Source organism: Bubalus kerabau, chromosome X, assembly GCF_029407905.1.
Source record: "Bubalus kerabau isolate K-KA32 ecotype Philippines breed swamp buffalo chromosome X, PCC_UOA_SB_1v2, whole genome shotgun sequence".
Lineage (NCBI taxonomy): Eukaryota > Metazoa > Chordata > Mammalia > Artiodactyla > Bovidae > Bubalus > Bubalus kerabau.
The window spans coordinates 8774554-8788247 of NC_073647.1; the positions used below are offsets into that span (position 1 = coordinate 8774554).

General features: G+C 38.0%; 1 protein-coding gene across 3 annotated transcripts in view; it reads right to left on the reverse strand.

The window, feature by feature from the left end:
• The window catches only part of CUL4B (cullin 4B), a 32675-nt gene extending 19791 nt beyond the window's left edge, over nt 1–12884 (reverse strand). For all 3 annotated transcript variants that reach the window (XM_055562923.1, XM_055562925.1, XM_055562922.1), the window contains exons 1-4: nt 12764–12884; nt 11469–12011; nt 9294–9409; nt 81–185 (exon numbers count right to left, since the gene is read on the reverse strand). In XM_055562923.1, the coding sequence (XP_055418898.1) occupies nt 81–185; nt 9294–9409; nt 11469–12011; nt 12764–12791 (792 nt within the window). In that variant the 5' untranslated portion in view covers nt 12792–12884. The remainder of the gene's footprint in view (nt 1–80; nt 186–9293; nt 9410–11468; nt 12012–12763) is intronic.
• Nucleotides 12885–13694: the final 810 nt, after the last annotated feature.

Here is a 13694-nt window from a genome sequence, read left to right on the forward strand (position 1 = left end):
TTTAAAAAGTGAGGGACAGAGGGAGGAAACGACGAAAATACAATAAAACAAAAAAATACTTTTTTGTTTTTAAAAGGATATTCTCTGAACTGATGAATCTGTGCTTTGATGTGATCTTCACAAATCTGTCTCAACTGTTTGTACAAGTTCGCAGAAATCTTGTAAGAACAGAGATTTTCCACAGCCTGCAAAATTAAACACATACTTTCTTAAGGAGTGAATGTGTGTGTCTGTGTATATATATTTCTTGATTATTTACATCTAATTCCTATTATTTGTTATTTCTACCATGTCAACTTATTAAAAAGGATTATTCATCCATTTAAAACACAAGGTAAAACAACCAAATATCAATGCAATTAGTGAACTTTTTTCATAACCAGTGCAGTATACCACCCCTCCCCAAATCTGTTTATTCTGGCAGTACAGTTTAAGTATGGGGGGAATCAAGCTAAATTTTCCACTTGTAAAGACAATGAATTTATAACAACTGCTACATATAAATTGTCTTATTCATAAAAATGTTGTTTTCATAAGCAGAATTCCATTTTGAGTTTGAAAAATAATTTCACCAATTGTTTATTAGATGGGTTTCGGAGAAGGGAAAGGCTACCTACTCCAGTATTCTGGCCTAGAGAATTCCATGGACTGTATAGTCCATGGGGTTGCAAGGAGTCGGACACGACTGAGTGACTTTCACTTTCACTGGGCAGTCCAACTACCACTGAATTGAAGTTTATTTATACTTTCTTTGGTTTTCCTAAACAGAGCAATGCAGAATTTGTTGCAAGCAGTATTATAAGAATGAAATAATTATACAAGGATTTGTCTCCAGCATTGCAGCTTAAGAATATTTAAATAAAGATGTTTTAAATTTTGCACAATGGAATAAATATTAATTACGAAAGAAATACTGAATTTTTATTTCTTCTCAATTGTTGGACTGGTCTTTTATAGTCAGATCCCAAAAGGACAAAACTGAGATTTCACTGAGTTTCTTCTTAGGTGTATCAAAAGACTTTCAAATTTAATACAACAAGCATGGTAGAACTCTGAAATAATCTATAATTCCAACTAGTAATGACTTAAGTATAACACCAGGATTTCTTTCTCACCACAACAGAAGGCAAAAATTCCATTAAAATTGACTCTAAGGGACCATCCAAGTCCTGTTGGTTGGATTGGAATTTTATAAATACGTAGTTGGAAGTCATATTCCCAGCATGCAGGTCCAGCAAATAAACTCATAAATGAAAAGAAAGCTTAAGTGAAACCACTTATACTAAAGGAGGAAAGGTGCTACACCTTACCAGGAAATAGCAGACCACTTAGATCCAGCAGCCAAAGAAGAATAAGGAAGCTAAGTTCCTGCTGGCCACCACTTACGATGGGGCCTTGGGTCAGGCCACAAATGTCTAAGAGTGCGTTTATTTCATGTCCCTGACTGATTCACAATGATCCCCTATGGACTCTCTCTCTTCCTCCTTTAGTAGTCTTCTCATTGTAACTTGGTGTTCCTTTTGAATGATTTTCTCAGCATTTCTTCTTTCCCTGCTTAAATTGTCTTTGTACTGCATCTTCTTCACATTTCCCACTTCAAGTACTTTTCCAAGTCCTACTTCTATCATTCCCTTCTGCTGTGATACTTTCTTCCATACATTAGTTCTCATCCCACCTGTTTATCTTCTCATATAGGATACCACATTCCCTTACTACTCAGCTAGGTTCCACTTCTTCCAATAAGCCTTCCTTAACTGTCTCAGCTACCAATGACTCGTATGGCACTATCAACAATCATACCATACTGACTTGTCACTGAATCAACACTATATCTTTTAAGGAGAGTTGGCCCCCAACTCTCCTTAATGACAGAAAGAGACCAGACCAGGGGCTCATGTACCTGTATGTTCTTTAATACTTTTGGGGCTCTAAACCAGATGAATATAATAAATATTCAAAAAACTAATGTACTTATAACTAGCAACGTGTCCTACACACAGAAGGGGCTTATAGCACAAAGCGAAAACTGGTCAGAAGATATGTAATTACAGCACACTATTAGGTGCTATGATGGGGATAAACATAGAGGTGAGGTCTCTAACTCAATCTTTATGGCAGGGAAAAGTCAGGACAGGTTTGCTGAGCAGCAGTAATGAGGTGGAGTTCAAAGACCCAGAGGGACATGGATAAAGAGCTTATGGCAATAGTGAGAAACAGAGAATTGGGCCCAGGTAGAGCAATGGTAAAGAATCCACCTGCCAATGTAGGAGATGCAAGAGATGCAGGTTTGATCCCTGAGTTGGGAAGATACCCTGGAGTAGGAAATGGCAACCCGCTCCAGTACTCCTGCCTGAAGAACTCAATGGACAGAGGAGCCTGGCAGGCTACAGTCCATGGAGTTGCAAACAATTGGACACAACTGAGCAATTAAGTGCATGTGCACGCACATTATATGCATATGGCTTCACGTGTGCTTAGCTGGAGAGTGGTTTAAGATTGTTCCTTGTTGTTCAGTCACCAAGTCGTGTCCGATTCTTTGCAACCCCATGGACTGCAGCACACCAGGCTTCCCTGTCCCTCACCATCTCCCGGAGTTTGCCCAAGTTCACATCCATTGCATTGGTGAAGCTATTCAACCATCTCATCCTCTGTCACCAGGATTAAGTTATTAGAAGCAATAAAAGAAGGTAAGGCAAAGGCAGGAGGATCTAAGGTGAGTTTTGAAGGTAAAGATGGAACAGAACCCCTTGCTAGTCTCTAATTTAGCCTTGACTGCTTAACATATAGACCAGATCCAGTAATTTTCCGTCTTTAAGAACTTTTCCATCAAGCTCTTCAGGTACTGTTATGGAGAAATTCCCTAACAGGTATAAAAAAATACAAAGGACTGAATGGTGTGGTGCTGAATGGTGGTCTACTGTCATTTATATATATATAAAAAAGAAAATTGAGAAAACCTCCACACAGCTGTTTTTGCACATATGAAACATTTCTGGAATGATACCCCTAATAACATTTGTTTGCTGGGGGAGTGAGGTTGGAGTGGGAAGTGAACTTTTCACTACATGCTCTCTAATATTTTTTTGGGTTTTGAGCCAGATGAATACATAAAATATTCAAAAAATTTAAGTACTTGCCTCCCCCAATAAAACACTATCTTTCCCACCATCATACTTTCTAACATGGAATTCAAGGTTCAGTATTACCATCATTTACTCTCATGTCTGTTTATAATCTTCCATACACGCCATGATCTCAATACTCTGCTTTACTCACTTTCAAGCAAGGTTTGTTTGGAACAATCATGTGTGCCTAAAACAGTGGCTTCCAAAAGTTTTTGACAAGCCACAGTAAGAAATACATTTTATGTCACAATCCATTGCACATAAAATAAATTTATGTAAACAATATCTTCATGAACCTGCACTATATTACTATAGTTACTACACATTACTATATGTGACCTACTCCGATATTTTCTATTTTACTTCTTTAAAAAAAAATGCTGGTCATGAACTACTAACTTCATGAGCCTACTAGAATATAAAGACCTCAGCGGCAAGGACTAAGTGATCTCTATATGTCCATGGCATTTGTCTAGCTTTGCACATAGTAAACAGTCACTGACTCAAGAAGAATAGGGTGTTTACTAAGAACTCTATCCTGTTAGGTGCTGGGACAGAAATACGAATAAGAGTTAAATCACCACTTAGGAGTTTGAGGTAAACTATTTTATTCCAGATCTTTGAAAAGGAATTTTAGAAATGTATTATTTTACACTTCACTAAACACTCTGGAAATCTTTGGAAGTTTGATCTGGTATAATTATTACTAATATAACCTCATTGCACAGGTAACTATTTATATTAAACAATCTAGATAATTCTATAAGACTCTTAAATAAACCTATCTTTTTATTTAAGCTCCCAATCACTAAATATGCTGCCTTAAATCCTTTTTGCAGGTGTCAGCTATAAAATAAGAACATTTTAATAAGGTTTTAACTTTTATTGTTCCAAATCCCAGCCTCTTCCAAGTTGCATCAGAAACAAGTTTATCTGAAGAAAAACAAACAAACAAAACTCCAAAGAAAATATAAATGTGTAGCAAATGAAATGCAAAACTACAGTTCCTGAAATTTGATGCTTTAAGGAATACAAGATTTAAGAAACAGCAAAGGCACATAAGCTCTCATTTAGGATGCAGAGTGGAAATGAGGGTAAGAAGACTAGAATTTAAAAAGTGAGGATTAAAACAAGGATAAAAAATACAAAGAATGCAAAAATTAATGGTAAGGGAGGAAATCTATAGAAAATTTTCTGATTCAGCAACAAGAGACACTTAAGAAAGATTCAATTCCCTCCAGGGTGCTGAACTCTGGTCACTAATCTAATGAGTTGGGGCTTATTTTTCAAACCATATGCTTAAATAGAGAAAGAAAAAGCACATCACAAAACTTTTCAACTGATATAGCAATAAAACCCAAATTATGTCTTTTTATGTCTAGTAAAAATGGCTAAAATAAAATGATCAAAATATATCAAAAACTGAGAATTGCAGGAAGGAAGCCAAATAATAAAACCTAAATTATTTTTCTTTTTACATCCAGTAAAAACACCTTAAATAAGACAAATTATCAAGGACTAAAAATTTGTAATTGGGATAAATAGCAGGGATAGTATTAACAATTCAGTAAAAAACAGGAGTAATAGTAGTGTGACAGACGAAGCTTTAAAATATCAACAGTTAAACTTACAGAACACAATAGCTAGTGATCAACACAGAATAATGACCTCTGCTAAGACTCTACCTAGTCTCCCACATCCAATGACTGTTTAAGAAACCCATTTTACAATGGGAAATAAACTATACTTGGATGGATGCACTCTTTCTAGTATTGTGGCCATCCACTAGATTAATAAATCACTAACTGATTCATTTACAATCACTAATTGGCTCGTTATTTAATATTTATTTCACAAGAAGCAAACCAAATAAGAGTTTCCATTATTAATGAATTATTTTCATCAGATCTGAAGTAGGAACTAAACTTATCTTCAAAGATAAGAACTAGACATTTATATTAAGAATAAATGTAACACTTTCATATAGAAATAACAAAAATAACCAACCAGCTCCAAAAAAGGCAGCTGATTTAAAAACACTACACAGGGGCTGCCCTGGTGGCTCAGTGGTAAAGAATTTGCCCGTCAAAGCAGGAGACACAGCTTCCATCCCGGATTCAGGAATATTCCACATGCCATGGAGCAACTAAGCCCATGCGCCACAACCACTGAGCATGTCCTCCACAAGAGAAGCCACCAATTGTGAAGCCTGAGCACTGCAACTAGAGAGAAGCCCCTGCTCGCCCCAACTAGAGAAACACCAGCACAGCAATGAAGACCCAGCACAGCCAAAAACAAATAAATAAATAAAATGATCAAAAAAAAAAAAAAACCAACAACACTACACAGCTACTCACGCAAGTCTGAGAATATGAGGAAAATAATCCCATTACTTAAAATATTACTTAGTAAAAAAAGTCACACACTAAAACCAAGATTCCAGCTATTAAGATACCACATGTAAAAACAAGACACATTCTTGAGAAGTGCAGAGGGACACTGTTCCTAGACAGTTCTTCTCTTTTTCTATTATTTTTTCAGTTTGGCTAATGAGGTTTTCTGATGTACCTTTGGAATGTAATCTATTTATCAGCCAACTGTTCTGGCCTAGTGTGAATTTAGAATTTAAAAATGTGTGGCTTTAGAGCTATATAATAAAATGAAATCTCAAAATAAAGATATCTTTTTTTAAAAGACTCAAATACTATTTATTATCATTATCATCATCGATGACACAGACATATAGCAGGCTGTGCAGTTAAGTACTTTCTGGCAGTATTTATTTACAACCATGCCATACAGGTAGTGTTAGTCTCCCTGTTTTGCAAATGAGAAAACCAAGGCTTAGAGAAGTAACTGACCCAAAGTTATCGTAAATTGCAGATCTCTAATCTAAGGCAGGCTGATCAACTCAAAAGTCAGTGCATTTAACCATACTCCTATCTGTCGTCAATCAAAAATAAACAAGCAGAGACTTCCCTGGTGGTCCAGTGGCTAAGACTTCGTGTTTCCAATACAGAGGGCCCAAATTTAATACCTGGTAAGGGAATTATATCTCATATGCCACAACTAAGAGTTCACATGTCACAATGAAGAATAAATAAATATTAAAAAGTAAACAAGCAAACAAACAAAAATATCCAAACCAAAACAACATGAACCACTGCCTCACTCTTACAGGATTTCAAGGTTGTGGAGGAAAGATAAGTCTCACTTTGAATCCCTTTTAAAGGATGACATTTACTTATTGCAAATATACTCAGAACAGCAAGTTCTTTTCTAGAAATTAAAAACTTAAGAGGAAGTATATGCAATCTACACTAGGGAAGACTTCCATGCTTAAGCTTTAAAGCAAAATGGTTTTTCATTCATAGAAAAAAGTTCTGCATAGACATATGCCAAATAAGTATTTACATCAAGGATAGAGAGAGAGGTGGGGAATGAGTGTGGAGAACTTTTGTTTGGTATGTTACATATTTCTATATTGTTCCAATTTTAGGAGAGTACTTTTAAATTACATTTCAACCACTAAAAAATCAAACAAGCACCTGAAATCCAGATGGTATGAAATAATTTAACTTTTTTATCCTCTTTTTTGAACTTGAACATCTCAATATAATCTGAGAACAATCCAAAGGAGCATTTACAAAATTAAGATGGAAAACAACAAAAGAGCTAGAAACAAATGCTTTTAAATTTATTATAGCAGAAGTAGTAAAGTATTATTAAAAATGCTAATAGTGAAAAGTTGTAACTGATTTTAGTCTAAAGAAATGCAACTGAACAACACCAGATAGAAATTCTGAAGTATAAGAAAGGAAAAACACAAAAAAATGTGAGCTATGAGCTCCTGAAACATAAAGAGATTTAACAGAAACAATTTATCAGGAAAAGGGACTTCCATGGCAGTCCAGGGGTTAAGACTCCATGCTTCCACTGTAGGGGGTGCAGGTTTGATCCCTAGTCAGGGAACTAAGATCCCACAAACCACATTGCATGGCCAAAAAAGAAATTATCAGGAAAAATAGTTTTTAACCCACAAGCTGCAGAAAAATATTCAAAGTAAAGTAAATAGAGTTCATTAACAACTACAATCATCACAAAGATAAAAACAAGCATTGTATATTAAGGCACTTATGTAGAACCTAGAAAAATGGTAGTGGATGAACCTAGCAGAGAAGGACCTGTGGACACAGCAGGGGAAGGCGAGGGCAGGATGAACTGGGAAAGTAGCACTGACATATGTACACTATCATGTGTAAAACAGACAGATAGTGGGAAGTTACTACATAATACGGTGAGCCCTGTCTGGGCTTCTGTGTATATACACATGGACATATAATTATGACTGATTTGTGCTGTACAGCAAAAACCAACACGACCCTGTAAAGCAATTTTCCACCAATTAAAAAATAAAATTAAAAAACTAGAAACTAAATGTTATAAACATGAAATATATAACACATTACTGACATTAAAGCTGTATGCCAGCATATCCAAAGAAACACCATATACATGCATGTATGAACAAAAATTACCTTCTCTGATGACAGAGTTTTTTTCCCCTAAAGTAAGACTATTTATTTGCTTCAAACACTGCACTACAGAGGCATGTGGAGTGCATGCACTGGACTAAAAATTTGGGCATCTCAGTTTAAGTCCCCTGCTCTGCCAATATGCTCTCCACCTCATCGAGTGGGGATAATAACTACTACCTTATCTAGTTCACAAAGTATTTCTATAATGCTTAAACGAGATAACCCTACTTGGTAGGCTATTACAGACACTATATGAAGAAAAGACACTGGACCACATTAACTGCTTCAAGTCTAACTGCAATTCTACCTTTATTATTGTACAACTCAGGATCTACATGTATAATGTACCAACACAGCCAAATGAGGTGGGCTTATCCTTAGTAATACCTTAGTACTACTACTATTACCTGACACTTGTGTGTACCATTCAGCATTATTACTATGCAGTGGGCACCATTCTGAGAGTTTGGCATGTACTGATATATTTTATTTAAATAGCAACAGAAACTGGTGATCTCAATTGACACACTGTAAGTAAAAAAATCACACTGTGGCTTATGAAATAACTAGTGATAACATCAACTTATATTTCTATCATAGTGCTTCATGGTATTTTTCACAAACATCTTATTTGAGTCTTATGGGCAACTTGGTGAAATAGATGCAGCAGTTCTTCCCCCTGTTTACATAGGAGGAAACAGAAGCTGAGAGAGGTTTAATACCTTGCCCAAGATCGCAGGCTAATACAGCCAAAACTAGATCCCTTTGTCTTTTGACTCCTGATCCACTATTTGTCCATCACCATACTACTTCTACAACTAAAATGAATAGATGAAAACTACAAATTTTGATAAACTGGACCAACATAATTTCTTACAAGGTATACTCATCAATACAAAAACGCAAGCCATTGGACTGTGCAGCACTTTTTAAAAATATGAAACTGTTGACACTAGAATGGAAAGTAACTTCTTGAATTGGTTGTGGCAAAAATACAGTAGGGCAAAGTATCTTGGTAACAAGAAGTCTAAATCAGTAACTGTATTTTTAAGTTAAACATTTCAATGACAGATCCATTTGTTAAGCAAAAGAAACAAATCTGAACCTCAGACCAAGTTGATGAATAACCTGCTGCTCATTTTTGGGGCTAAGGTGTGTCCTGTAGGCCAAGAGATAAGACAAACATGAAGAAGAGAAACAAATGACAAAAGCATGTTAACAGGAAAGAGGTAGAATAAAGTATACGGCATTTCTTGAGGCCTTTCCTATAGGTAACACCACTTAGCATTTAGTATCACAACTGAAAATGTCACCAGAAATTATTTTTGGGATCAAAGCTATGGGTTTCTATTACAGGTAAAACTTACTATACCAAGGTACTCTTAACTGTAAATCCTAATTAGAAGGGTCCAAGATAAGCCCAATTTATACCAATCAGACTGTAGCCACAGTTGATGCAGGAATATATGGTCTGTGTATAAAACAGTGCATGCATTAATCAAGATAATGCATTAATAATTAATCAAGGGAACCAAAAATCTACATAAGCACCCATTTCGGAAAATAAACTCCATATGCACTGCACCTCAATTTACGCTAACCAAATCTGGTTATCCACATGTATACATACCTGATAGAGTTCTTCTAAATTGTACTTAATCGAAGTACTATTCTGGATAGCTTCCACTGCTTCTTTCAGCTTCTGCCATGTTTCATCCGTGTAGTTCTCTGGTAATTTAGGCTTATCTAGATGATATATAAAAGGTTGATAATCAGAATAACATGCAAGATATACTAACAAAAGGATCCTTAAACTACTAGTATTATTGCTATCCAAATGTTAATTGTGGTGTTTATAATTATCATACCTAATTATTAAAGTAACCATTATATTTAGGCTTAGTAATAAAATTTCAAATGCCAGAACACTGTGTAAGTCATTTTATTTCACCTACTAAAACTGAAGGTGAGAGTTTTTTCTATTGTCTGAATTGCTTCAAAAGATAAAAATCTGAAAATGACAGATAAAACTAATCCTGATCCTATTCTATCATGTGTAAAACCTAAGTCAACATGAATTTTGTACCTGAGATTTAAAATACTGAGTGCTTGCTATATACAAAGTACTTTATAAACATCTTAATCTTCCTAATAATGTCCTAAGGATGGTATTATTATCCTTATTTTGCAACTAAAGAAACTGAGGCTGGAAGACTCATTTACTAAAGTTTGCCCAAGGTCACCACAGATGGTCAATGGCAAAACTGGGATTCTAATTCAGGTCTGTTTGACTCCCATATTTATGTACCATCTACAGAAGTGGAGAGAAACATCTTAATTCATGTTTTAATTTAAACTACATTTATGAGCAGAATGAAATATAAAAAAATCAAAACATCCTTATAACTCCAGAACCTATGCAGCACTTTCAGAATGAACAGGAACATCTTAATCCAGGCTTTAATTTAAACTTCCTTGACCAGCAATTGTTTTTTTTATTAGAACATCTAGATACCTTAATAATGTGTTTCCATTTTAGGAGGGGGAGAAACAAAAACCCAAGCAAAATCTCTGAAACCAGTATACAAATACAATTAGGGTCATAGCTCATCTCTTTAAAAATCCTTGGCTATTAAATTGATACATTTAAAGTAAAACAGTGAACAAACTAGTCAATTACAATTCATATTTACTTCAGAAAGGTCTACTATTGAATCAGAAAGATTACAACACTTGAGAGCCTGGAGGTGGGAGTGGAGTGAGGAAAAGAAAAGGTTAAAAATAAACAACCCTCTGCTTGAGACAAAATAGAGCATATTCCTGATTTCTACACTAATGGTGAAAATACAAGCATGGGGAATCTAAATTTCTCAATACTAATATTTAGTCACAAGGCACTGATCTGGTCAATATTGCTTTAGTTCATTCATTTGACTTCTCCACTTAATAAACATTTTACCATTAGTTGCCAGTTAGGGTGTTGAAAAAGTCAGGCAGAGAAACCGAAACACACTCAATAGATTAAAAAGTAACTCAGCTCAATTACATTATGCAAAATTGCTGATTTTATATTTGCATCAATGCATTCATAATACTCTCAATCACATACCTCAAAAACTTGAACAAATTCTCTTAAAAGCTGCAGGTCAGTACTTTAAAACCCATTTCAGTGATAAAAAAAAATAGGTAAGTTACTACTAGAATTACTACTTCTGTGTATATACATTATTTTTCACTTCCAAACCCTACCTTTGGAAAGAAATGCACAGATCATAAATACTTTTCTCCAACTACTGCTTCCATGAGTTTCAAGAATGTAGTATTCAACATTATACATCTAACCAAAAGTCTTCTTGAAACATGAAAAGATCACTATTGCTACCTGAATTTCTAGGGACTAGATAATATGGCCTACTGAAGCATAAAAATAAAAATCCCAGCAGTGCCAAGGTTCAGTATGCACCTGAAATAATTAAACATTTTTAGAGTACAAATTTCTCACCTGTAAAATCCGGATCAATCATACCGATTGTCAATGTTATGAAGAATAACAGATCAGATACAATAGGCTGAGACAGACCTCAAAATACTGCACAGAAATACCTGGCGTATGCTTCAGCAGAAGGATACTAACCACCCCCGGAAAATGAACCCTCCACCCAAAAAGGACCTCCCTCCTCCTCATTGATTATGCATAAAACATTAGGCCACCTCTATACTGTTTAACATATTAGCATAAATAGAGCACGTGACCACTCAAGTGTCAAATCCTGAGTACGTGATCATGAATTTTAGCCCTGGTTACCTTTAAAGTTCTTGATCACTAACTTCTTAGCAGAGCCAGGCTTGCTGTTAGCAAAGCTAGAGACGGTAGTGGAAGATTTGGCCAGGCCGTTTGCGTGATGCACCGAAGCCACAGTAGAGATTAATATACTCTTATTTTTAAGTTGCTGCTGCTGAGATGTTGCAGCAGTCGGTGAAGATGAGGACGAGGACGAAGATTCCTCAGCCATCTTCGCATCAAACCCTACAAACTCCAGGTTTTCTTCAAAACGTAGCTTCTTCTGTATCGGTACGTGGCTGGGAGCAGTCACTGGGACCCCCAGGCACGAGAAGGACGAGGTTGAAGGGGATGCCGAATCCCTGGGTTGTAAAGGAGGAGTGGAAGAGGAGGAAGAGGTGGAATCAAAGTCTTCTCTCTCGTTACTACTGTTACTGCCGCTACTGCTGCTGCTGTTTAACTTTCTCTTCTTGGCAGAGGTGGGCGGAGTGGTGCTGGTATTACCATCAGTGGCTGATCTGACCTCTTGAGCAGCAGCAGCAGCTGAGGGATTGGGGGAAGAAAAACCTGTTGGAAACATGAAAATAGCGGGGTCAACAGGCAGACGAGCATCAAAAACCTACGTTTATATGCCTGCGTGCGTGTAGGAGAGAAGGTGGCAATGCTAGAGGGGGAAGGGAATAAAGAGAGGAGAAACACAGAGGACGAGAAGGAAAGTGAAGGGGGGGCTCCACCCGGGGAATGGGAGGGTTTGGGAAGGAGGATAGGCTGACACCAGGAGTGAGCAGAACAAGGGGGGAGAGCGAATGAGGAGGCAGACAGGTAAACGGCCGTGCCGTCCCCCTCCCCTGGTTTTCAGTCTCTCTCCCCCCTTTCTGCAGGAGCGACTCAGTAAGTCTGAGAGGCTGCAGCTCCTCCTCCTTTTCTCCCTCTCTCTGGGAGGGGAGATGCAGTGCTTGAGGGGAGGGGGGAGGGGGAGAGAACCGGAGCTTGTTATTGTCAATAGCACAGGAGGCTAAAGATGGCGCCACTTCCGGTCACGCGGCGCCGAGGGAGGAGCGGCGTCAGTCTGCGAAAGGGGGGGTGGAGAGCAACACTGCAGTCGTCCGCGGGGCGGGGGAGCTGGAGTCGGGGGAGGCGGTGGGAAAGGGGCCACTGAGACGCCGGAGACGCTCGCGCTTCTGCCCTCGCGCTCGCTCTCCCTACCCCTCCCTCTCCAGCTCCCCTTCCTAGGCAGCACTCTCCTCCTCCGGCCCACCGATAACTCCCACCCTCTCCTAAAAGGTCCCGCGGGAAGCTTCGCACCGCAACGCCCTTACCGGAAGTGACTGGGCAGACACTTTTCATAGCGCCCAGATCCCGAAGCCCCCAGGTCTGCAGGACTTGGGGGGGGGGCGGAGAAGGGGGGGCAGAGAAGGGGAAAGGAAGGAGGGGGCGGGCCTTCGAGACACCTTCGGAGCTCCGGATTGGAGCTTCCTGAATGCGAGGCGGGCAGGGAGGGGTGGTGGCGGGAGAAGGAGCGGGAAGGAGTCTGCAGGGGAGGGAAGGTGGTGACGGTGAGGGGCGGGGTGAGCTTGCTGGGAAAATAAGAGGGAGGGAGGGAGTAAAAGTAAAGGAACGGAGAATAGAAACTTTGAAAGAGATAAAGGAATAAGGAGGGGTTGCAAGGCGAGAGGAGTAACTCGAAATGGAGGAAAACATAGTCATGCCATTATGCCTGATGCTAGGGAGGATGGTATGATGTTAAGATAGGACAGGAAAAGAGCTTAGATACAAAGAAGACAAATGAGTTTTTCATTCAGTTGAGCTATTCATTGTTTCTCTTTCATGTCAAGGACAGCGCTGACTCAATACTGAGTTTTGATACTTTTCTCAGTAACCTAGATGCAAATCCTGTTACCTTCCTGCCGGAAGCATTCTCTAAGATGGCTGGCTAGAGTTAAAAAGGGTGCATTCTAAGGCCAAGAAACAGGAAGGTAACTAACACGTCCCTCTAGCACAATTCCTAGGGCCAATCCCAGCTCCAACTCCCATCAGCCGTTAACCCAGTAATTTACAGACTAAACAAAGCCACTTCTTTTTATGAAATCCTGGTTCATGTTATTTCTCCAGACATTTTAAGAGAACAATATCGGTAAAAGTCAATGTTTTCTACCAATATAGTACACAAACCCAAATTTTAAAACATTAATCCTAAAAACAAACCTTTAAATTTGGTTACATTAACAACAATAAGCCATGTAAATCCCC